The following is a 26999-nucleotide window of genomic DNA, read 5'->3' as shown; positions in this document are numbered from 1 at the left end:
CAGTAGTTCACAGACTCAGATACTCACACAAGGGAAGATAAATCTATGAAACAAACATGTTTTTTCTCTCCCTCTCTCTCTGCTGAAACCACAGCACTTACTGAGGCAGCGTGTAGGACAGATAAGAAACCACTCCAGACTAAAGAGGCAATTACAGCGCTGTCATTATGCATGTCTGCCTTCCAAATGCCCTTATCCACCCAGGAGACAAAAACAATGTCTCTTGTTTTACTTGGCAACCCGAGTGTAACGTTTATCAGATGTCTGCTGAGTGTGTGAGGGAGAGGGGGGAGAGGAGAGGCGGGATGGTGTGGGGTGTGTGTGTTTTAAAGAGAGGGTGGTACGTGATAGTGATGTGCTCTTACTCTCCTCACAGCCGTTCCCAGTGAGACCAGCAGGGCAGCCACATGTCCCAGTAACGTGGTGGCAGGACACCCCAGACTGACACTGACACCGCTGGGCACAGGAAGCACCGTAGACCCCAGGCAGGCAGGCTGGGGCACATCAGACACACATTCATCACTAACTAAGGTATATTCACTTTAAACAGTGAATAGTTTGTTATGTGTACAACTGTCTTGTTTAAATAAAGATGAACCTTCCTTATAATGACAATTCAAAATCAAAAATCAATTCGTGATTTAACCACAAACTAAATGTATCTATCTCAGTCCCAGGTATTTATTCAAATAAAACGGATGGATTTTAAAAAGTAACGTAACATTTTTTTCTACGGTAATTGACCTCTCATAGTAAAACAAAAGAATGCATGAGTTGATGTGTTGTTTCCAAAGTGGCCCTTTCTGGCCCCTGTCCAAGTCACACTCACGTTTGTCGCACCGGGCCTCTCTCCATCCTGGGTGACATTCACACCTGCCTGTCACATGGTGGCAGCTTGTCCCGTGGTCGCACTGACACCTCTGCTCACACCCTTTTCCATGGAGACCGCCTGGGCACGCTGCAGCACAGACACATGGGTGGTGTTCAGTAGGGCACAACGTAGCAATATGTTTTAGAAACGGTCTGAAAACAAAAATCTGCGTTCTTATTGGACAAGTACAGGTAGGACTTTCCCATTTTATTGTGTTTCAAAACGTTTTCTCCCTTTAGAACATGACCCAATTGGAGGAGGAAATAGGCATTTGAGTATATCTCAATAGTCATTAGTGGCTTTCTTTCCTCAACTAATTTCCTTCATCAACACTGATCTGCAAGAACAGGGTAGCAAAAAACATATCTCTACATTGGCTTCTGACAGATTGCTTTCACCGATCCAAAGAGATGAGGTAGGGACCCAGTCTAAACTATTGGGATGCATCCCTTGCATTTGGAAGCAGTGATGTCACAGGTCACCTGTCTGACAGTGCTCTCCAGTCCAGCCAGGGGGACAGCTACACCCCCCAGTCACTCTGTCACATGTCCCTCCGTTCTGACAGCTGCAGGTTTGTGTGCACCCCTCTCCATAGTGCCCCTCCCCACAGTCTAGGAGAGGCAGAGAACAGAGGCCTCAGATCACACAATATATCCACCACACAATGAGCGGAATCCTAACCAGGAAACCATGTTCCTGACTCTGGCTTTCTAGTAAATCATGCAATGATGTCAATGGGAGTTTTGCACAGTAATTCGATCCCAGGTTAGATTTGGACCAAAGTGAGTACAGCTATGAATGCCCTCACTCCTCTGTTTGATCTGACCTCCAGGGGCAGAGGGGGGGACTCACCCAGCTCGCAGGCTGCTCCGGTCCACCCTCTGGGGCAGGAACACTGGCCAGTCACGCTGTCACAAAAGCCTCCATGCTGGCACATACACAGCTGGGAACAGTCCTCTCCATACCTCCCAGCAGAACAGGCTGAACACAGTAACACACACAGACAGAAGTTTAATAAGTGGATGTCATTGTTCAATACGATTCAGACATATAGAAATTATGATTCGGATTCAGTTAGGCTGCACTGAGTTTGTTCTAAAACAACTTACACCGACCAAACACACATACAATAAACAGTGTATTCATACACTCACCAACTGTTGTGATATTTCATCGTAATTGGAATAAAATCGATAATAATCACCCATCACTGTTTTCGGGAATGTTTTACGTAAAGATATTCTGGTAGAAGATAGATTTCAGTTCCATGCAGAGCTCCTTATGTCCTGGGTTAGGTTAAGGTTAGTTTAAGGTCAGACTGGGCCCTATACTGGGTTGACCGATGAGCCACTCACCCTCTTGGCAGCTGGCTCCGGTCCATCCGGCTCCACAGCTGCAGCGGCCGCTGACGTGATCACAGGTGGCCCCGTTCTGACACTCACAGCTCCGGCTGCAGTTCTTCCCAAAACCACCCTCAGGGCAGGCTGCCTCCCACACAGGACAGGATACACAGTCATATAGTTAAATACAAGTCAGCATTTTATAGCACTCAACATGAAGTGGTCTGCCCGACACAGATATATAAATGTAGGATCTTAATTTGAGCAAGATTGCTACAGGAGGAAAATAATCTTTCAGCAACAGGAAATGTGAATTATTATGTGGATTATAATTAATGGACATTTTTGTAGGGGATGATACATTCTTCATAAGGGAAAATCAAGTCTGAAATTACAAACTTCAGAAGCCTTTTAAAACCTCAAACACACTACAAGTTTAAATATACTGCATTGCAGGAATGCAATCCTGCAACATGGTGATCAGATTTATGTAACGGGAAAAGATGTGGTTTAGCCAATTCCTTTTGTCATTCATTGTCTAACATATACATAAGAATGAAAAGGGACACGATGGAGCGGTTGACTAAAGCACGAACATGCCTGCTCTATGGAGAGATATGGCTTGAATGTACTTGCCTTGTATTTCTTGCTTGAGATATGGCCAATATATATTTTTGCGTTTGCATAGATCACATTTACTTTACCTATCTAAACTAGTCACTAATGATCGATGTCTGAAATTAAATTACATTAAGTCATGCAAGTGTGTTTGGGCTGACTCTTGGCTTTGGGTCACCAGGACCACAAAACATGCTTTGGGGAGACCAGGCCCTCTCGAATAAGACTTGAAAATGACATAGTCTGATCTTTAAGAGGGTATTTCACTAGATCCATTAAAACGGCATGAAGACTTTGTGGAGCAGTGGATAGAGACTTTGCATGAGAGTACCGAGGGTAAAACTGATGCTCCTAAAAGAGCTTTGCCAAGTAACTCCTTTAAATGCATCGCTATAAACACGTGGATGCATTTATCCAGAATCTGACCCAATTAACGGTGTACGCTGGAGGGGTATCCTATCAGCCCCCCTACATCCCTCCCACCCCTTACGCATCCCTAAAAAAGGAATTGGCAGGGTATCATTAAACAGATAATTGTTCTCGAACACATGGGAGATGGTATTTAGGGTGAGAGGAGGCTGTGATGGACTGGTAGAGGCTCCCTCACACCCCGTTTTAATGATGTGGCTTCCATACCCAGAATGCAGTGTGGTCCCGACCAGCCAGGGGTGCAGAGGCAGGCTCCTGTGATGTGGTGGCAGTGGGCACCGTTCCTGCACTCGCACATCTGGCCACAGTCAAGACCGTAAAACCCGTCCGGGCACACTGCAAGCCAAGATAAAACACCCTCTGGTAAGGGCCTTCCAGCTTTACACACATACAGAGGGAAGGAAAAGGGTTAGGATGCCAACTCTCCCTCTCTCTCTTTCTGTGTCTTTCTCTGTCTCTTTCCCTCTCTCTTTCTCTCTCTGTCTGACCTCTCTCATCTCTGTCTTACCACCTACCAAAAATACCATATCAAATTGCAGTACCCTGGTCTAGCTGTTCATTTGTGGAGCGTATGCATTCGTTAAGTGAGCTCATGTCCCACATGTGAGGAGTGTCCGTGCCACATCAAAGCCTGCGGAGACACGGGGGCCGGGCCGCCCCTCAGAAGGGGTGGGAGAGAGGGGCACACACACACACCAAGGACTGGTAATTAGAACACCTGCTGAGTCCACAGGCCTGTCGTCAAGGCCTAGGAACCCAGCCCCAAAACAAAGCCAGGTTACTGCGCACCCACACCCAGTAGATAGTGCATAGACATACACGGTGGTGTAAAGTACTTGAGTAAAAATACTTTCACGTTTTTGGGGGATTCTGTACTTTTGTTTACTATTTCTGTTTTTGCCAACTATTACTTTTACTTCACATTCCTAAAGAAAATAATGTACTATTTACTACATACATTTTCCCTGACACTCATAAGTACTAGTTACTTGTTGACAGGAAAATGGTCCAATTCACACACTTATCAAGAGAACATCCCTGGTCATCCCTACTGCCTCTGATCTTGCAGACTCAATAAACAAATGCTTTGTTTGTAAATTAATGTCTTAGTGTTGTAGTGTGCCCTGGGCTATCCGTAAATAAACAAATTGTGCCTTCTGGTTTGCATAATGTAAGGAATTTGAAATTATGAATACTTTTACTTTTGATACTTAAGTATATTTAAAACCAGATACTTTTAGACTTTTACTCAAGTAGTATTTTACTGGGTGACTTTCACTTTTACTTGAGTCGTTTCCTTTAAAATATCTTTACTTTTACTCAAGTATGACAAATGGGTACTTTTTCCACCACTACACACACACACACACACACACACACACACACACACACACACACACACACACACACACACACACACACACACACACACACACACACACACACACACACACACACACACACACACACACACACACACACACACACACACACACACACACACACACACACACACACACACACACACACACACACACACAGTTCTGTTCCCACTGCTGGTGTTCAGCAATGCCAGTGTCCCGGGTCTGTTTTCCATTCATTGAGAGAGAGAGCGGGGGGTGGGGGGTGGGGGGGGGGGGGGGGGGGCTGATAGTTGAAAATGTCTGTGGAGTCAATGGACAACCATGGAGTTTAGTAAACACATTGTCTATGGCCCAGAACAGGTCCACCAGGGCTGTTATGGAAAAACCCTGTGTGGGGGGATGTAGAGGGGGCTTTTCCAATGTGCTGTAAACATTGCCTATAAGCTCAACTAAACCGTGAAACAGACAGGAATGCCCGTGTTTACTTTGCGATTCTCGTTGATTGCTCAATTTGTCACTGAAAAGTACAAGATCACAGAGCAACAGCTCTAATGACAACACTTACTATCAGTTTGTATGTTAAGAGCAGTTACTACAACACAGGCACAGCATCATTTATGTCTTTGTTTAGATAAAAGCTGCGCTCGCTTGACTGCGTTTCTGATTGATTAACAGATGCAGTAGGACACACCTCCTTTCAGCCCTGGTGGTGTGTGGGGAAGCCTGGCACTGGCTGCTTCCCAGTCTGAACATATCCCTTGTTCCAATTGACCCTATGCCAAATAACCCCTCTCATTTACATAGAGTAGTACCATTGTACCTAGCCTTCTATTGGGAAATACACGAAGACAGAGTCTGACTTTTGGCCTCGCCGTGCATTTTTTCTTAGCCTGGTCCCAGAACTGTTTGTGCTGTCTTGCTGACACCTATGGCCATTGCCATGCTAAACATGACCAAAGCATAGGAGTAGTCAAGACCGTACAAATGGATCTGGGGATCATGCTATATTTTCCCATGCTGCCACAGTAATCTGCCTTTGTGGTGGTTCTACTATAAAGTTATACTGTCTCATTACAGCCTGAGCAGGGAAGATACTGCCATGGATCCATCTGTGTGTCTGTGGTGCTGGTTGTCTGTGGTGCTGTGTGTCTGTGGTGCTGTGTGTCTGTGGTGCGGTGTGTCTGTGGTGCGGTGTGTCTGTGGTGCGGTGTGTCTGTGGTGCGGTGTGTCTGTGGTGCTGTGTGTCTGTGGTGCTGTGTGTCTGTGGTACAGTGCTATTTTTTTAGGTGCTGGAGCGCAAACTTTTTTTCCAATGATGTCTTAATTTCTCAATCAAAGTTTGTACGGACAGATGCATTATATTTGTAAAAAGAACACATTTCACTGCACCTATCTGGTGTACATGATATTAAAAAATGGTCCTATCTTACCTATTTTCAAAATAGGCCATCACTGTCAATCGTGAATTATAATTATTCACGTTTTATCCGTGAAATGTCCAACCTTTTTTTAATTGAACCTTTATTTAACTAGGCAAACACCACAACATTGCATAAAGAGAGTCCTAAGAAAACAACACAACATGGCAGCAGCACAACGTGGTACAAACATTGCTAGGCACAGCACAAAGGGCAAGACGGTAGAGACAACAATACATCACGCCAAGCAGCCACAAGTGTCCGTAAAAGTGTCTATGATTGAGTCTTTGAATGTGGAGATAAAACTGTCCAGTTTCAGTTTGAGTGTTATTTTTTGCAGCTCGTTGCCAATCATTTGACCTCAATCAGTTTCGTGGGAATATGCATTTAGATCTTCTTGAATGACTGTTTCTAAGTGAATTAGAGCCGATGGTGTTACAAACTATTAGCCTTTCTTGTATTTTGTTTCAATCAAAGCATATCCTACCTAGTGCTTCGCACTGTTGACTTTTGGCTGCACTGGAACAAAAACTGAGACTATTCGGATACAATGAGTATAGCGAACTGCTTCGAGAACAGCCGTTTTAGCAAAACACCTCACAGTTTTCTGTCTTTGGCTGTTCTTGTTAGGGAGTGAACTTGATGTATAATGAGGGTTACATGGATAAAATGGGACCTCTCTGAAATGAAAATGGATGGACCTCCCTTAAGCTAAATATATTTGACCTAAACCCTCCCTGAACACTTGAAGAAAAAAAAACAAGTGACCCTCCCCTAAACCCCAAATAATAATTAAAACAAAGTGGATAGCAGAGAACATGCCTACCATTTACCCTCACTTCTTGGACAGACCAGAGCCTTAGATATGCAGTTTTAGAAACTGTTCTTCATCCTGTAAGCATTACATGGCAACACAGGAATGTTTATAGCGCAGAGGGCCAGGAGGTTGTGGGTTCACAGACCACTGTGGACAAGAATAGGAGTGGAAAGATCTTTATAGTAAAAACATTGTGTGATTCTGTCATTGTATTTTCAGGCTTGTGAAAAACAGCCTTTTTATTAATATTATATGCAATTTGACATAATTTGACATATTGGCAGAAATGTTTAAATAATTGTTTTAATACCACACAAATGACAGGCTAAGAATGGACAGTGAGAGAGGCCTATGTGTTCATCTTATCATATTTCTCCCATGCCAAATCAGTGTGTTTTGTTTGCAATGAAACTGTCCCTGTTTGCAAATAATTAAATCTGAGACGTCATTAGGAATCTGAGCATGGTACTTTCAAAAGTTAAAGCTACCTTCCAACCCCAGACAGAGTAGGCCTACCAACGCAGAAAACTGTAAGCTTTAACTACTGGCTACTCTTCTTTCGTGGCTTAACCCAACGAGAGAAGGTCACAAGTGTTTCCCTAAAATCTGTCTGGGTATAAACAGCTTCTATTACACAAAAAGTCAATAGCTTAATCAATTGATAATGACAGAATTAGATTACTTCCCAAGCAAAGTCCATTCGTTGTCTTCTTGGCTACAGAAGGTTGTAGCTCAGCCTCAGAATCTCAAAGAAACGCAATAATAATATTCCCATATGCAACGGAGTCATTTCTTTTACCAGTATTTTACAGCTTGTTTCTAGCATAAAGCATTCCGGACCAAAGCCCTGTTATAGATCACTTTATATAATCAGATCTATTTCATTTTCTTCAAAATCGTAAGCTAACAAGGGGTAGGCCTGTGCTTTTTGCCATTTTCTAGAATATAAGGAAGGCCTATAACATACCCTCTCATACCCCCTCAATTCGAGTCTCGGCTTTAATTTAACAGCCCTTCACTGAAACGGAGGTAGGCTACTTAAAGAGTGCATGGTGGGTGGAGGAATTGGCAGTGAAATCTATGGATATAGCAGCCTAAAGCCTCATTTCCTCTGTCAAACAGGTAGGCATACGTCTTATTTCTTAAATATGAATAAATAGGCTCCAACACAAAGCCCTCTTGTGGTTAGTAAAGTCTAATTAAAATGACGGTTGAAATTAATTATGCCTTCTCAAATGTGCCTACTTTCAACACCATAAACTGTCAATTTTCAATTAGTATTTTCTGGAATAATAAAAAAAAACATTTCGGATGAATTCTTTGACTCTCCTCCTGAACTGCCACTGTAGGCCCACACAGCACACCATTGGTCAGGCAGCACAACACAAAGTTTGGATCAGCAAGAGCAGAGCAGACGGGGGCTCAAGGCTAGAATATCCATTGCCGTGTGTAATGCAGCCTAGTTTTATTTACACCATCCCAGCAGCGCAAAAGACTCAGGAAGGAAGCACATTTTCAGTGTACTGTTTCATTCTGTGATGGTGGTACAGTACTGGTTGTATTTGGCCAACATCTCGTCAGATGGCTCTATACCTTGAGCTGCTGGCAGAGATGCCAGACTGATGTCATGTTTGATGCCAGGGTGTGAGTTGATGTGGAGGTACATTTCACCATGACATCCACCACAGCCCATTTTGTCTGGCCAGCAGACCTCTAGTAATTTGGTAACCTTTGTACTCTTCAGGCAACACAGCTACAGGGTTATAGGGTTTTATAAACTGGGTGGTTCGAGCCCTGAATGCTGATTGGCTAACAGCTGTTGTATATCAGACCGTATATCACAGGTATGCCAAAACATGTATTTTTACGGCTCTAATTAGGTTGGTAAGCAGTTTATAATAGCAATATGGCACCTTGGGGGTTTGTGGTATATGGCCAATATACCACGGCTATGGGCTGTATCTGGGCAAAACGCATAGCCGTGGTATATTGGCCATATACCACACCACCCCGTGACTTATTGCTTAAATCATCTTTATCAATTTACAAAATGCACTTAGTTTACATTGGAGACCAACCAAATCATCAAATGATCTTAATGGGTTAATTAACTGTGTGCAATTTGAAGGGGGATTTAAAAAAAATCTGAATTCTCCTTTACATACACATTTCAAATATGTAGATAGATATTGGGATCCTGGTTTGAGGTTGCCAAACGCCAATGCCAATCCTTCTTTCCACCAGAAGAGGGCACTTGGTTTCCACTAAATCCCAAAGTGAAGTGTCATCTGATATTAGCCTGGTCTGTGCTGCTATTTCCACTGTGGATGCAAGGTTTAAGTTGTGTGCTGTGCCTATTGTGCCTCTGTTTATTGTCAGTACTGGGAGTCCTCACACTCTAGTGTGCTGCTAGCTACATCGCTGATTAAATCAGCTCTTTAAAGGGGAAATCTGGGATTTGAAAAACAACAAACTGGCCCCACCACTGATTTTGGTAAACAACTGACCAATGGAGCTGGAAAAATGTAACCACTCGCAAATTCATGGATGTCAGGAATGGCCATCCATAGATCAAAATTATAGTTTTAACCATGCTTTGATATGTGGTATTACAAACAATGGAGTAAAACAATCTTATATTGACAGTTGAACTAAGCTCATGATGCATTTAAAAGTTATATTCTTCAAGAATTAAGGGCTATATGTCATTCATTCAAAAGTTTAAAAAAATAAAAAAATGATGTACCTATACCAATCCCTGATTGCCCCTTTAAGGAAGTAATGAGGATCATTTCTAGATCCCTGCCTGTGTGTTAAAGCGCTGTGTCCTGTCAGCCTATAAACCAAGGCAGGAGACCACACAGCCAGACAGACATAGAGACATGGAAGGGGAGACTCTGGCCCTCGCTGCCTTGTAGAAATCACTTCTTGACTGCTCCTAAAGGAAGAGGCCCCTGTACAATATGGCGAAACTGGACACCTTATTTAAGGGCGGGGGAAGACTTTAGAAACAGAACAGTGAGTGAGTGAGTGAGTGAGTGAGTGAGTGAGAATATATATATTTTAGTTTCCATGGTAATTTCAATTAAGGCTGATGTCTATGATGTTGGAAACCATTGGCTTGTAATGGCTAGAAATGTTAAATCCTACAGGTCAGAATGGTGTGTGTTAATGTATCTTATGATATAACGTGACATGACTGTGATTCACGCATGAAGCAGGCTATATTTAACACCACTGGTAACTTAAATCTTACACCACACATTTACATTAGACCGTTTCAGCCAAAGCCTAATCAAAATCAAATCAATGAGTTAGTCATGCTTGAGACCAGCTACTCTGGAATTTGCACATATAGTTGGTCTTGTTTTACTGTAATTGGACTATGTGTGTGAGAATCTGCACAGGGACCATCAGACATCCACCAGCGCCCTCCAGAGTCTAACACAGGACTTTTCGCTGGAAAAGTTACCTTGGTAGTTTAAAACTAAACCACGGTGAGTGGCTAAACAGATTCTAGATAAAGGGAAAGGGGATACCTTCTCAGTTGCACAAGATTGTTTTTAGATCATCATACTAACTGTCAAACCTTAATCATTAAAGTAGTTATAACAGCTAGATTAACAAAGAATTAGACCGATCTAGGAGGAACCAATACAATAGTCAGTGGTGGAAAGTACTTTAAGTAGAAATACTTTAAAGTACTACATAAGTCGTTTTTTGGGGGTATCTGTACTTTACTATTTATATTTTTGACTACTTTTAGTTTTACTTCACTACTTCACTACAGTTTCCAACATTGCAGCATCCACCTGTAGCACGTGCTCCAGCAGGTACAGTTGAAGTTGGAAGTTTACATACACCTTAGCCAAGTACATTTAAACCCAGTTTTTCACAATTCCTGACATTTAATTCTAGTAAAAATGTCCAGTCTTAGGTCAGTTAGGATCACCACTTTATTTTAAGAATGTGAAATGTCAGAAGAATAGTAGAGAATTATTTATTTCAGCTTTTATTTCTTTCATCACATTCCCAGTGGGTCAGAAGTTTACATACACTCAATTAGTATTTGGTAGCATTGCCTTTAAATTGTTTAACTTGTGTCAAATGTTTTGGGTAGCCTTCTACAAGCTTCCAACAATAAGTTGGGTGAATGTTGGCCCATTCCTCCTGACAGAGCTGGTGTAACTGAGTCAGGTTTATAGGCCTCCTTACTCGCACATGCTTTTTCGGTTCTGCCCACAGATTTTCTATAGGAATGAGGTCAGGGCTTTGTGATGGCCACTCCAATACCTTTACTTTGTTGTCCTTAAGCCATGTTGCCACAACTTTGGAAGTATGCTTGGGGTCATTCATTGTCCATTTGGAAGACCCATTTGCGACCAAGCTTTAACTTCCTGACTGATGTCTTGAGATGTTGCTTCAATATGTCCACATAATTTCCCTACCTCATGATGCCATCTATTTTGTGAAGTGCACCAGTTCCTCTTGCAGCAAAGCACCCCCACAACATGATGCTGCAACCCCCGTGCTTCACGGTTGGGATGGTGTTCTTCGGCTTGCAAGCCTCCCCCTTTTTCCTCCAAACATAACGATGGACATTATGGCCAAACAGTTCTATTTTTGTTTCATCAGACCAAAGGACATTTCTCCAAAAAGTACGATCTTTGTCCCCATGTGCAGTTGCAAACCGTAGTCTGGCTTTTTTATGGCGGTTTTGGAGCAGTGGCTTCCATGATGAACGGCCTTTCAGGTTATGTCGATATAGGACTTGTTTTACTTTGGATATATATAGATACTTTTGTACCTGTTTCTTCACAAGGTTCTTTGCTGTTGTTCTGGGATTGATTTGCACTTTTCGCACCAAAGTACGTTCATCTCTAGGAGACAGAATGCTTCTCTTTCCTGAGCGGTATGACGGCTGCGTGGTCCCATGGTGTTTATACATGCGTCCTATTGTTTGAACAGATGAACGTGGTACCTTCAGTCATTTTGGAAATTGCTCTCATGGATGAACCAGACTTGTGGAGGTCTACAATTTTATTTCTGAGGTGATTGGCTGATTTCATTTGATTTTCCCATGATGTCAAGCAAAGAGGCACTGAGTTTGAAGGTAGGCCTTGAAATACATCCACAGGTACACCTCCAATTGACTCAAATGATGTCAATTAGCCTATCAGAAGCTTCTAAAGCCATGACATCATTTTCTGGAATTTCCAAGCTGTGTAAAGGCACAGTCAACTAAGTGTATGTAAACTTATGACCCACTGGAATTGTGATATAGTGAATTATAAGTTAAATAATCTGTCTGTAAACAATTGTTGGAAAAATTACTTGTCATGCACAAAGTAGATGACCTAACCGACTTGCCAAAACTATAGTTTGTTAACAAGAAATTTGTGGAGTGGTTGAAAAACAAGTTTTAATGACTCCAACCTAAGTGTATGTAAACTTCCGACCAACTGTATATCTCACTAGTCACCCCCAAAGACAATTCCTCCTTTGGCCGCCTTTCCTTCCAGTTCTCTGCTGCCAATGACTGGAACGAACTTCAAAAATCACTGAAGCTGGCGACTCATATCTCCCTCACTAGCTGTAAGCACCAGCTGTCAGAGCAGCTCACAGATCACTGCAACTGTACATAGCCCATCTGTAAATAGCCCATCCAACTACCTCATCCCCATACTGTATTTATTTATCTTGCTCCTTTGCACCCCAGTATCTCTACTTGCACATTCATCTTCTGCACATCAATCACTCCAGTGTTTAATTGGTATATTGTAATTACTTCGCCACCTTGGCCTATTTATTGCCTTACCTCTTACTCTATATAGACTTTTTCTACTGTATTATTGACTGTATGTTTGTTTATTTCATGTGTAACTCTGTGTTGTTGTATGTGTCGAACTGCTTTGCTTTATTCTTGGCCAGGTCGCAGTTGTAAATAAGAACTTGTTCTCAACTAGCCTACCTGGTTAATTAAAGGTGAAATAAAAAAATAAAAAAATAAACATTCCTAATGAAAATAATGTACATTTACTCCATACATTTTCCCTGACACCCAAAAGTACTCGCTACATTGTGAATGCATAGCAGGAAAGGAAAATGGTCCAATTCACGCGCTTATAAAGAGAACATCCTTGGTCATCCATACTGCCTTTGACCTGGCAGACACACAAACACAAATGTTTTGTTTGTAAATTATGTCTGCATGTTGGAGTGTGCCCCTGGCTATCCGTAAATAACAAAAACAAATGTGTGGTTTGCTTAATATACGCAATTTGAAATTATTTTCACTTTTACTATTGATACTTAAGTATATTTAAACCAAATACTTTTAGACTTTTACTCAAGTAGTATTTTACTGGGTGGCTTTCACTTTTACTTGAGTCATTTTCTATTAAGGAATCTTTACTTTTACTCAGGTATGACAATTGGGTACTATTTCCACCACTGACAATAGTCCCACAACAGAAGTGTATTACTTACTCATATTTAATTGAAGCGCTTCAGACAGCTTGACACCAGATTCATTGTCAATCTCTCCTCCGTGTAGAGGTCTGTTGTATAGCTAGCTGTATATTGTTACACTAGTCACAGAACTGGGTGGTGGTTTGTGAATTCTGAGTGGTTTCTCTACTAGAACTTTCATTACTAGACCAATAGAAGAGACCATAAGAGAGGGGTTACGCTTTATTTTACAGCCTGGTATAAGTTCATTTAACAGACACGCTTATCCAGAGCGACTTACAGGCACAATTAGGGTTAAGTGCCATGCTCAAGGGCACATTGACAGATTTTTCCACCTCATCGGCTTGGGGATTTGAAGTAGCAGCCTTTCGGTTACTGGCCCAACACTCTTAACCGCTAGGCTACCTGTCACCCTATAAATGAAGGGTTTGATTTCAAAACGCGATATTTAAATTTTCAGAAATTCTTCTGAAGCAACTTTTTAATTAAAAACGCATCGTGAAAGATAGAGCTATTATTTTTTATTATTTTACCATGACATGGGCTAGTGAAAAGACAGGCATGATTTTGTTTTAAATATATTGTAAGGTCATTTTATTTTATTTTAGAGAGATAAAATGTAGTTAGTGACCGATGTTTTGGTTACTGGCCCAACACGCTAGGCTACCTAACTATTTAGTGACAATGGATTGTTTCTGGTACTTAGCTCAAATAATTCAGGTGTACAAAACTACGCTTGTCTCAATGAATCTCAAAGAAACTGAAAAGTAATGAATATGCCATTTTTTTCACAAGTCTTACTTTTCTCACAGAAGCTTCCGGTCCATCCAGAGGAGCAGGTGCAGGCTCCACTCACATGGTCACACAGAGCCCCGTGCTGACACTGACAGTCCAGGGCACAGCCCAAACCATAGCTGCCCTCCACACACTCTGGGGGAACATGGTAGAGACACATGGACAACATCAGACAGAGATATCACTAGCCAGAATATATACACATTTGCTGCTGTGAGGACATGTGTTTTGTCACGGCAAATAACGGGATATTAACGTTTAGTCCCTAATTTTGCTTTATTGATGGTTAGACTATTAGCTGGCCAAAAGTAAGCTACATGAAAAGTGCAATATTATTAATATAACTGTGTGTTAGTGTGGGTTTTCAGTGAATTTATGTAAATCACAAAGCTCATCTGCATTTCCTGTGGTACCGGAAAATTCTCAGCAACTAAAGAGTGATAAAATGAAGATCCTACATCTGTAGAACACTTGCTTGAAACACAAGCATTTCGCTACACCTGCAATAACATCTGCTAAATGTGTGTATGTGACCAATAACATTTGATTTGATCTGGTCCAAAGATGTGTTACAGTGTATTACCTAAAGATGGCAGTATTTCCAAAGAAATGTCTTACTCTGTTCACAGTGGTCTCCAGTGAAGCCAGCCTCACACACACAGCGTCCAGTCACAGCATCACAACTCAGGGCTCGGTCTGCACACTGGCACCTGTTGGAGCACCCAGAGCCCCAGGACCCCTCCTCACAGGCTGTGGACACACACACACACAGGTTGGTAAAGAAAACTACTGTGTGTGTGTGTGTGTGTGTGTGTGTGTGTGTGTGTGTGTGTGTGTGTGTGTGTGACTGACGTATCGGTGAGAGTCAGGGTGTGGTGAAGTCTGATCACTCACGCTGTATGTGTGATGGTGGTGCTTACGCTTAGTGCAGACGTGTCCTGTTCGGCCCGGGGGACAGATGCAGTGTCCGGTGACATGGTCACAGCTGGCATCAGGGTGACAGACACAGGTGCTCACACAGCCTGGCCCATAGGACCCTGTTGGACACACTGTTGAGCAGAGGAATAGTCCGGGTGAAATATAACACAGTATTATCCTAAGGTCTTTCTCCCTCGCAGTCTCTTTCCGTTCGATCCTCACTTTAGCAAGACTGAAGGCTATTTCCATTTATTTGTTTCCCTCACCAGTCTGGCAGAGTTGTCCTGTGTACTCAGGGTTGCAGTTACAGACTCCTGTCTGCTTGTTGCAGGAAGCTCCGTTATCACACGCCCTACATAGGAACTGGCACTTCAACCCCCATAATCCCTCTGGGCAGTCTACGGGGGGAGGGAAAACTCAGGGCTATAGCTATTGACCAGTTTTGGTGGTCAGGCCATTTGGTCAGGATAAGCCCTAATTGAGTTGTATGACCATCAAGACCACATAGTTTAACTGACTTCAGGTCAAAGGTTTAAAATAGATGAAGAGCAGGTCTGATTGGTGGACCGATGTCTTCCAATACTATAGTCGTGGCCAAAAGTTTTGAGAATGACACAAATATTAATTTACGCAAAGTCTGCTGCCTCAGTTTGTATGATGGCAATTTGCATATACTCCAGAATGAAGAGTGATCAGATGAATTGCAATTAATTGCAGAGTCCCTCTTTGCCATGCAAATCAACTGAATCCCCAAAAAACATTTCCACTGCATTTCAGCCCTGCCACAAAAGGACCAGCTGACATCATGTCAGTGATTCTCTCGTTAACACAGGTGTGAGTGTTGACGAGGACAAGGCTGGAGATCACTTTGTCATGCTGATTGAGTTTGAATAACAGACTGGAAGCTTCAAAAAGAGGGTGGTGCTTGGAATCATTGTTCGTCCTCTGTCAACCATGGTTACCTGCAAGGAAACACGTGCCGACATCATTGCTTTGCACAGGGCTTCACAGGCAAGGATATTGCTGCCAGTAAGATTGCACCTAAATCAATAATTTATCAGATCATTAAGAACTTCAAGGAGAGCGGTTCAGATGTTGTGAAGAAGGCTTCAGGGCGCCCAAGAAAGTCCAGCAAGCGCCAGGAACGTCTCCTAAAGTTGATTCAGCTGCGGGATCGGGGCACCACCACTACAGAGCTTGCTCAGGAATGGCAGAAGGCAGGTGTGAGTGCATCTGCACGCATGCCAACAGTAAAGCATCCTGAGACCATTCATGTGTGGGGTTGCTTCTCAGCCAAGGGAGTGGGCTCACTCACAATTTTGCCTAAGAACACAGCCATGAATAAAGAATGGTACCAACACATCCTCCGAGAGCAACTTCTCCCAACCATCCAGGAACAGTTTGGTGACGAACAATGCCTTTTCCAGCACTTTTGCCATAAGGCGAAAGTGATAACGAAGTGGCTCGGGGAACAAAACATCAATATTTTGGGTCCAAGGCCAGGTAACTCCCCAGACCTTAATCTCATTGAGAACTTGTGGTTAATCCTCAAGAGGCGGGTGGACAAACTAAAACCCACAAATTCTGACAAACTCCAAGCATTGATTATGCAAGAATGGGCTGCCATCAGTCAGGATGTGGCCCAGAAGTTAATTGACAGCATGCCAGGGCGGATTGCAGAGGTCTTGAAAAAGAAGGGTCAACACTGCAAATATTGACTCTGCATCAACTTCATGTAATTGTCAATAAAAGCCTTCGACACTCATGAAATGCTTGGAATTATACTTCAGTATTCCATAGTAACATCTGACAAAAATATCTAAAGACACTGAAGCAGCAAACTTTGTGAAAATTAATATTTGTGTCATTCTCAAAACTTTTGGCCACGACTGTACTGTACTGTTTGAATGTAGATCCCCAGATTTGAAAAACAGTGAGGGACAATATGGAAGAAACAGTATGAGATTTAAGTGAAATATAAATACAGTATGATAATGAGTAATAATACATTTGAACAGTAATACAGGTATGAAATAATGAATTATGAAGCATTCTAACTACCTTGTTGACAGGACTTTCCTGTCTTCCCAACAGGGCAGATACACTCTCCTGTCATGGGGTCACAGGGTTCTCCTCCACACACACACGTCCGGAGGCAGTTCTCCCCAAACTGACCAGCACTGCAGGCTACATACAGATACACAGAGAACGGAATGATGGAGGGAGAGAGAGACAGAGAGAAAGGGTTACACAAACCTTTTTTTAATTTCCTGTGTATCTCCCTCACTGGGATCGTGTGCAGTAGCAAGGTGAGCTCAAAGTGAACTGATGTTGCATGGCCACTTCTCACAAACTCACGTCAATTCAAAGCGAAACAAAACCCTAAAGAGATGGATGATTTGTTTGCTTTAATAAAGGGACCCTCCTGGAGGTCTGGACGATGCATTAGGTCTAAAATAACCCCTCCATGTTATCTTGGCCAGTCTGTAGGGAGACCGAGTTATGATTTAAACAGAGCTCCTGGACGTTTTTTAATACCTCTGGAGCAAAGGAGAGACGAAAGCCACTGAAACGGTTCACTGGTCTGTAGAGCAAGCTGCCAGAAGAGGAACACAATTGAAACCTTTGAGCAAACTAATACACACACATGTACGTACAAGCACGCAGGCGCTCACACACTCACACACCCATTAATATTTCCACATGCATGAGGGAACAATACAAAAGTGCTCTCTCAGAATGTAAGGTCAGGAGTTGTTCCTGAACGGACCAGGAAACACTCCTGTCCCTAGGTACATGCATTGTGGTTGGGGAGTCTCCTCCACAGGGGGATTGGCTCACCCAGCTGACACAAGTTCCCATGGAGCCCTGCAGGACACCTCTGGGTGCACTCTCCACTCCTAGGGTCACAGGTCTCCCCAACTGTACAATCACACTGCTGCCAACAGCCACTACCATAGAACCCTGGAACACACTCTGCAGAGAAACACACACACACACACACACACACACACACACACACACACACACACACACACACACACACACACACACACACACACACACACACACACACACACACACACACACACACACACACACACACACACACACAGGAGAAGAGCTTCACTATCATCCAGACAACCATGTAAGTTTTATTTTTCAATAACCTCAATATCCGTGTACTGTATTGTCTGAGCCAGAACAGCTTACCTTGCTGACACTGAGAGCCATGGTGGCCAGGTTTGCACAGACAGGTCCCGTTCTTGGGATGGCAGCCCAGGGAATGTTCCAGATCACAGTCACACTCCTCAGAGCAGCCAACACCGTGAGTCCACCTGGGACAAGCTGGAGAAGAGAAGGTACTCTCACTACAACTCTAGGATCAGGGATCAAGCTACGGAAAGGGAATTGACATCATTTTCTTCATCTATCACTACTGCAGTGTTCCTTAAATCTGGTCCAAGAGACACACTTAGGCAGTGCAGGATTTTGTTCCAGACCAGTACTAAGACACTTGATTCAACTGAACAGGTGGTTGATGTTCAGTTTATTAGTTGAATCAAGCTAGGACAAAAGCTTCAAGATGTCGGCTGAAGAACACTGCTCTACTACATTAAGATGTCAGTCATGGTGGCTGCTGGGTACTGTAGTCTAGAGGATATGGGTACTCACGCAGGTGGCAGAAGCGCCCGTACAGCCCTGGGGCACACAAGCAGGCTCCATAGAGACGGTGGCAGCGCCCGTTGTTGGGGCAGTTACACCTCCGCCTACAGTGTTTCCCAAAGTATCCTTGTGGGCAACCTGCCAACATGTCAACAAGACACAGAAGAGTTGCACATGTGGTTAGACCAGATTTTGCCCTTCCAGCACGTAGCCTGGTCCCCAATCTGTTTGTGATGTCTTGCAAACTCCTATGGTCATTGTCACATTGACAAGACAGCACAAACGGATCTGGCACCAGGCTATGTCTACAGGGCAGAGCCAGTGCCTAACCTTATGGGTGATGAACTGAACAGGGTTAGCTAAATAGGATTAGCCACTTAAGGCAAGGTGACTGGTCTGTGTCTGGACTTGGATGTGGTGGAGCTGTGACATGGAGTGACATAAAATCATGCAGTGGGGAGGAGGGGAGAGGAGTGGTGGGCTACTGAAGGGCCAGTAACAAGGAAGAAAATGTGCTGTGTTTGTACCCCTGTGGGAGAGCAGTCGGCTGAGTGCTGGGGTGTGTGTGTGTGTGTGTGTGTGTGTGTGTGTGTGTCAGTCCCTACCGTCCTCACAGAGCTGGCCCTGCACCCCCGGTGGGCAAACACACCTCCCGGTTACTGGTTCACAGGAGCCCCCGTTCTGGCAACGACATAGGCTGTTACAGGCCTGTCCATAGGTCCCCACTGGACAAGCTGGGAGGGAGAGAGAGAGAGGGTGGGTGGGGGTGAGCAAAAGAGAGAGATTTGAGAGAGAGAGATTGATATTGAGAGACATTCTAACGCTTTACTTTTCTATTTTCTTCTCCACATGAGGGTCTTAGCTTTTTGCGTTTCCCACATTAATCCAACACGGCTTGTGTAGCAATTACCACACACAACCCAGCTGGCCCTTCTAAATGGGTTCAGTCAAAGCCAGTCAACATTCCATGTCACACTTCTTGTGCACAACTATTTTATGAATCTCTGAGGGAAAATGTGTTAGTTAGCAATTAGTCATGTTTTTAGCCACATGGTTAATGTGGCAAGCTAGGCAAGAGCAAAATCAGTACAGAAAACGCACTCGTTTTGGCATAAAGATCTTTACTTTAATTCTATTGCTCTCTGGTTACGCTGTATCCAGACATACACAGCACTGCCTTCCTATATCTAACAAATGTTGTCATACAAAATGCAATAGCATGCCTATATACAGTGTCTTTGGAAAGTATTCAGACCCCTTGACTTTTTCCACATTTTGTTATGTTACAGCCTTATTCTAAAATGGATTACATTTTATTTTTTTCCTTCTCAATCTACACACAATACCCCATAATGACAAAGCAAAAACAGATTTAAAACAAATGTTTGTTAATAAATTAAAAATTAAAAACAGAAATATCACATTTACATAAGTATTCAGACCCTTTACTCTGTGCTTTGTTGAAGCACCTTTGGCAGTGATTACAGCTTCGAGTCTTCTTGGGTATACAAGTTTGGCACACCTGTATTTGGGGAGTTTCTCCCATTCTTCTCTGCAGATCCTCTCAAGCTCTGTCAGGTTGTATGGGGAGTGTTGCTAAACAGCTATTTTCAGGTCTCTCCAGAGATGTTCGATCGGGTTCAATTCCAGGCTCTGACTGAGCCACTCAAGGACATTCAGAGACTTGTCCCGAAGCCACTCCTGCATTGTCTTGGCTGTGTGCTTAGGGTTGTTGTCTTGTTGGAAGGTGAACCTTCGCCCCAGTCTGAGGTCCTGGGTGCTCTGGAGCAGGTTTTCATCAAGAATCTCTCTGTACTTTGCTCCGTTCATCTTTGCCTCAATCCTGACAAGTCTCCCAGTCCCTGCACTGAAAAACATCCCCACAGCATGATGCTGCCACCACCATGCTTCACCGTAGGGATGGTTTCCTCCAGACATGACGCTTAGCATTTAGGCCAAAGAGTTCAATCTTGGTTTCATCAGAACAGAGAATATTCTTTCTCATGGTCGGAGAGTCTTTAAGCGCCTTTTGACAAACTCCAAGCGGGTTGTCATGTGCCTTTAACTGAGGAGTGGCTTCAGTCTGGCCACTCTACCATAAAGGCTTGAATGGTGGAGTGCTGCAGAGATGGTTGTCCTTCTGGAAGGTTCTCCCATCTCCCAAGAGGAACTTCACCTCCCTGACCAAGGCCCTTCTCTCCCAAATGCTCAGTTTGTCCAGGCGGCCAGGTCTAGGAAGATTCTTTGTAGTTCCAAACTTCTTCCATTTAAGAATGATGGAGGCCACTGTGTTCTTGGGGACCTTCAATACTGCCGAAATGTTTTGGTACCCTTCCCCATATCTGTGCCCCAACACAATCCTGTCTCTGAGCTGTATGACCCCATGGCTTGGTTTTTGCTCTGACATGCACTGTCAACTGTGGAACCTTCTATAGACAGGTGTGTGCCTTTCCAAATCCTGTCCAATCAATTGAATTTAACACAGGTGGACTCCAGTCAAGTTTTAGAAACATCTCAAGAATGATCAATGGAAACAGGATGCACCTGAGCTCAATTTCAAGTCTCATAGCAAAGGGTCTGAATATCTATGTAAATAAAGGTATTTCGCCATTTTATTTTTAATACATTTGCAAAAAAATCTAAAAACCTGTTTTCACTTTGTCATTATGGGGTATTGTGTGTATATTGCTTTTTAAATGTTTTTTATAAACTATTTTATAATAAGCCTGTAACGTAACAAAATGTAGAAAAAGTTCATAGGTCTGAATACTTTTCGAGTGTAGGTTATGAACACCTGCTCTTTCCATGACATAGGGAAGAGGATACCTAGTCGGTTGCACAACTGAATGCATTAAACCAAAATGTGTCTTCCAGATTTAACCCAACCCCTCTGAATCAGAGAGGTGCGAGCGGCTTCCATAATCAACGTCATCAGCGCCCATGGAGCAGTTGTTGTTGGGGGTTAACTGCCTTGCTCGAGGACAGAACTGCAGATGTTCCACCTTGCCGGCTCGGGAATCCAAACCAGCAACATTTTGGTTACTTGCCCAACGCTCTGCCTACCGCAGACTGACCAGGTAAATCCAGGTGAAAACTATGATCTCTTATTGATGTCACTTGTTACATTTAATCCACTTCAATCAGTGTAGATTAAGGGAAGGAGACAGGTTAAAGAGATATTTTAAGCTTTGAGACAATTGAGACATGGATTGTTTATGTGTGCCATTCAGAGGGTGAATGGGCAAGACAAAATATTTAAGTTCCTTTGAATCGGGTATGGTAGTAGGTGTCAGGTACTGGTTTGTGTCAAGAAATGCAATGCTGCACGCTCAACAGTTTCCTGTTGTAACGGTATTCGTCGTCTGAAGAAGAGGAATCATCGGACCAAAGCGCAGCGTTGTAAGTGTTCATGCTTTCTTTATTAAAACTGAACACTATAACAAAATAACAAAAGGGAATCACCGAAACAGTCCTGAAAGGTGCAAAACACTAAACAGAAATTAACTACCCACAAAAACCCTGTGGGAAAAAGCTACCTAAGTATGGTTCCCAATCAGAGACAACGATAGACAGCTGTCCCTGATTGAGAACCATACCCAGCCAAAACAAAGAAATACAAAAACATAGAAAGAAGAACATAGAATGCCCACCCTAGTCACACCCTGGCCTAACCAAAATAGAGACATAAGAAGCTCTAAGGTCAGGGCGTGACACCTGTGTGTATAAAGAATGGTCCACCACCCAAAGGACATCCAGTCAACTTGACACAACTGTGGGAAGCATTGGAGTCAACATGAGCCAGCATCCCTGTGGAACGCTTTTGACACCTTGGAGAGTCCATGACCCGACAAATGGAGGCTGTTCTGAGGGCAAAAGGAGTGGGGGGCTGCAACTCAATAGTAGGAAGGTGTTCTTAATATTTTGTATGCTCAGCATATAATAACATTAAGGATGGAAACATTGTAGTTGTCTTCTTTCCAAGCTAAACCTAATAAGATGACTAAAATGGCCATTCTCTGCTACGTTTTCAATCTTCCCCACTGGTCAGGTAAAATGGATTCATCATAACGTAACTCTTCTTGGTGTGAATTTGAACACTAGTCCAAAGGAGGATGTTTAAATGTATAAAAATGACTCAGATGTATATCCCTTTTTCAGGTCAAGCCCAAAGACACTCAATAATCATGCTTGGTTGTGAAACAATGGCTTCTGGCCTCTTTCTAACAACCCTGGCCTGGGAGATGTATTCTGTCTGTTGTGGACTTGGCCTGTCTCCAGGCCAGATCTGGGTTCAAATACCTAACCCTGAGGACTAACCAACCAAATAACTGCCTGCTCAATAATAGACACTGAATAACACTGAAACTCTATGAAGTGATAGATGACTTCCAAGGGTTACAGTGATAATAAGAGAAGCTGGGGAGAGAAGAGGAGAGCGACTTACTCTCGTTGCAGATGACGCCAGTCCATCCAGGTGTACATTCACAGTGTTCTCTGTCCGCACCACACACTGCTCCGTTCTCACAGTCAGCACAGCTCACACCACAGTCATCCCCAAAGGAATCATCTAGACACACTGAGACGCACACACGCACATAGTCCTGTAAAACCATGGCATGATTTACAGTTTTTGCCACATATGTCACATTGAGCATCAACCAGACATGTATGTAAGCACTGATTTGCTACCTATGTGGCTGACTAGGGTGAGTTCCCCTCTCTGTGCCTCTTCCTCCTGGTCTTCACCATAGGGTGAGTGCAGGGCTGCAGTGTACTGCAGGAGCTGAGGGGGCCGTCGGAACAGCAGATCTGGCAACCTGTGCACTTCCAGATCCTCATCTGCATCATCCTCCTCTTCATCGTCATCCAGGTCACTGTCGTACAGCGCTGCATTGGGACAGACAGACAGGTGGAGAGGAGACACTCAGAACACATTCACATTGATCATATTTACATTACATCTAACTATACTATACTGTATTATACTATACTGTCATTTACATTACATCTAACTATACTATACTGTATTATACTATACTACACTATAATTTACATTACATCTAACTATACTATACTGTATTATACTATACTGTCATTTACATTACATCTAACTATACTATACTGTTTTATACTATACTATCATTTAAATTGCATCTAACTATACTCTACTGTATTATACTATACTTTCATTTACATTACATCTAACTATACTATACTGTTTTATACTATACTATCATTTCCAATACATCTAACTATACTGTCTTATACTATACTATCATTTACATTACATTTAACTATACTATACTGCATTATACTATACTATCATTTACATTACATTCATCTGAATACTTAAAGTGATTACATCATTACTATAGTCTGCTGTTAGAAAACCTCACAAATGTCTCTCAGAGTTACGTTTACACATTTAAAGACAATGTATACACATTCACTGTGAAGTTACAGAATACTAAAGTACAGTGCCTTGCGAAAGTATTCGGCCCCCTTGAACTTTGCGACCTTTTGCCACATTTCAGGCTTCAAACATAAAGATATAAAACTGTATTTTTTTGTGAAGAATCAACAACAAGTGGGACACAATCATGAAGTGGAACGACATTCATTGGATATTTCAAACTTTTTTAACAAATCAAAAACTGAAAAATTGGGCGTGCAAAATTATTCAGCCCCTTTACTTTCAGTGCAGCAAACTCTCTCCAGAAGTTCAGTGAGGATCTCTGAATGATCCAATGTTGACCTAAATGACTAATGATGATAAATACAATCCACCTGTGTGTAATCAAGTCTCCGTATAAATGCACCTGCACTGTGATAATCTCAGAGGTCCGTTAAAAGCGCAGAGAGCATCATGAAGAACAAGGAACACACCAGGCAGGTCCGAGATACTGTTGTGAAGAAGTTTAAAGCCGGATTTGGATACAAAAATATTTCCCAAGCTTTAAACATCCCAAGGAGCACTGTGCAAGCGATAATATTGAAATGGAAGGAGTATCAGACCACTGCAAATCTACCAAGACCTGGCCGTCCCTCTAAACTTTCAGCTCATACAAGGAGAAGACTGATCAGAGATGCAGCCAAGAGGCCCATGATCACTCTGGATGAACTGCAGAGATCTACAACTGAGGTGGGAGACTCTGTCCATAGGACAACAATCAGTCGTATATTGCACAAATCTGGCCTTTATGGAAGAGTGGCAAGAAGAAAGCCATTTCTTAAAGATATCCATAAAAAGTGTCGGTTAAAGTTTGCCACAAGCCACCTGGGAGACACACCAAACATGTGGAAGAAGGTGCTCTGGTCAGATGAAATCAAAATTGAACTTTTTGGCAACAATGCAAAACGTTATGTTTGGCGTAAAAGCAACACAGCTCATCACCCTGAACACACCATACCCACTGTCAAACATGGTGGTGGCAGCATCATGGTTTGAGCCTGCTTTTCTTCAGCAGGGACAGGGAAGATGGTTAAAATTGATGGGAAGATGGATGGAGCCAAATACAGGACCATTCTGGAAGAAAACCTGATGGAGTCTGCAAAAGACCTGAGACTGGGACGGAGATTTGTCTTCCAACAAGACAATGATCCAAAACATAAAGCAAAATCTACAATGGAATGGTTCAAAAATAAACATATCCAGGTGTTAGAATGGCCAAGTCAAAATCCAGACCTGAATCCAATCGAGAATCTGTGGAAAGAACTGAAAACTGCTGTTCACAAATGCTCTCCATCCAACCTCACTGAGCTCGAGCTGTTTTGCAAGGAGGAATGGGGAAAAATTTCAGTCTCTCGATGTGCAAAACTGATAGAGACATACCCCAAGCGACTTACAGCTGTAATCGCAGCAAACAAAGTATTAACTTAAGGGGGCTGAATAATTTTGCACGCCCAATTTTTCAGTTTTTGATTTGTTAAAAAAGTTTGAAATATCCAATAAATGTCGTTCCACTTCATGATTGTGTCCCACTTGTTGTTGATTCTTCACAAAAAAATACAGTTTTATATCTTTATGTTTGAAGCCTGAAATGTGGCAAAAGGTCGCAAAGTTCAAGGGGGCCGAATACTTTCGCAAGGCACTGTATATAGTATAGTATAGCATAGCATAGCATAGTACAGTATAATATTATGATCAAATAGTACTCACGGATGCAGGCTCTGTGGTCGTGGTCCAGACGGAAGCCCAGTCTGCAGAAACACTCGTAGGTCCCCGGGGTGTTCACACAGTAGTGTTCACAGACAGAACTCTCTGCCAGGCACTCATCAATGTCTGACAAGACCACAGAACAAAAGGAAGTACTTTGAAAATGAACACGGTACTTCTCAAGTGTATTCTATTTCCATTATCAAAACTAGAACAATGAGTTTTTAGACACTGTCAATGCATAATCATCCCTGTCTTATAAAATACTGTAAACTCAATCCAGAGTCAATTTGGACCTAGATAAGGAGTGGATAATGGTCAATGTATTGTCCTCTTACCATTGCAGCCACAGCCGTCTATGTGGAGCCTATAACCAGCCTGGCAGCTGCACTCATAGCCCCCTGGGTTGTTCTTACAGAACTGACTGCAGCACGCCTCCCCACTCTCACACTCATCACTGTCTGGGGAGGTGCAACAAAAGATGATTGTTCATTTGGGCACACAACGGAAAATTTTTAAAGACATTTTGGAACGGAAATTGAAAAAGGGCATTTGAAGTCCTAATAATCCCTACCTGTTTCAGAAAAGGCCCATGTTTGATCTGTTGCTTCTATACTTATCGTAGAGACAGAGAATGACTATAACTAGGAGTCTTTCCTTACCTTCTGACCTGACCAGAAAAACCTCTGGGCTTCAACAATGATGACCCAACAGAGAGTACCTACCAACACAGGTCTTCCTGCCCTCAGCCAGTTGGTATCCTTGGTTACAGGAGCAGAGGGGTCCGTTGGTGGTGTGTTCACAGTGGTGGGAGCATCCTCCGTTGTTCTTCTCACAGCTGTCCACGATCTCCATCTCAATACCTGCAAATAGGAGGATACAACCAGTCAAGTGAAGGATGGCACCCAACAACAGTATCTGTTTGCAATAAACCAAAACATTAGCCATCACTCACACATTAGCTTCACAAGAACATACTACAATTAAGGTCAGATATTTTTCCTTATCATGTCACCTGACCAGGACTAACTACTCCTGACCTTTGTTATAAGCCTAAGACGAGGGACCAGACTTCTTCTTGGTCAGAAAAAAAAAATTGGCCTCAACTATGTTGCTACGCAACTGTGATTTTGCCT

General features: G+C 42.8%; 1 protein-coding gene across 1 annotated transcript in view; it reads right to left on the bottom strand.

The window, feature by feature from the left end:
* LOC139385888 (multiple epidermal growth factor-like domains protein 6) overlaps positions 1-26999 on the bottom strand; it is an 87239-nt gene that overhangs the window by 10215 nt on the left and 50025 nt on the right. The window contains exons 10-29 of the mRNA XM_071131173.1: positions 26589-26726; positions 26202-26324; positions 25867-25989; positions 23397-23594; positions 23152-23283; positions 19313-19441; positions 18717-18845; positions 18255-18389; positions 17883-18017; positions 17103-17228; positions 15308-15439; positions 15044-15172; positions 14742-14873; positions 14130-14258; positions 3466-3594; positions 2227-2355; positions 1724-1852; positions 1354-1482; positions 830-958; positions 366-494 (exon numbers count right to left, since the gene is read on the bottom strand). Coding sequence (XP_070987274.1) covers positions 366-494; positions 830-958; positions 1354-1482; positions 1724-1852; positions 2227-2355; positions 3466-3594; positions 14130-14258; positions 14742-14873; positions 15044-15172; positions 15308-15439; positions 17103-17228; positions 17883-18017; positions 18255-18389; positions 18717-18845; positions 19313-19441; positions 23152-23283; positions 23397-23594; positions 25867-25989; positions 26202-26324; positions 26589-26726 — 2664 coding nt within the window. The remainder of the gene's footprint in view (positions 1-365; positions 495-829; positions 959-1353; positions 1483-1723; positions 1853-2226; positions 2356-3465; positions 3595-14129; positions 14259-14741; positions 14874-15043; positions 15173-15307; positions 15440-17102; positions 17229-17882; positions 18018-18254; positions 18390-18716; positions 18846-19312; positions 19442-23151; positions 23284-23396; positions 23595-25866; positions 25990-26201; positions 26325-26588; positions 26727-26999) is intronic.

This window comes from Oncorhynchus clarkii, chromosome 27 (assembly GCF_045791955.1).
Source record: "Oncorhynchus clarkii lewisi isolate Uvic-CL-2024 chromosome 27, UVic_Ocla_1.0, whole genome shotgun sequence".
NCBI classification, from domain to species: Eukaryota; Metazoa; Chordata; class Actinopteri; order Salmoniformes; family Salmonidae; genus Oncorhynchus; species Oncorhynchus clarkii.
This window is presented reverse-complemented; position numbering and strand designations above follow the sequence as displayed.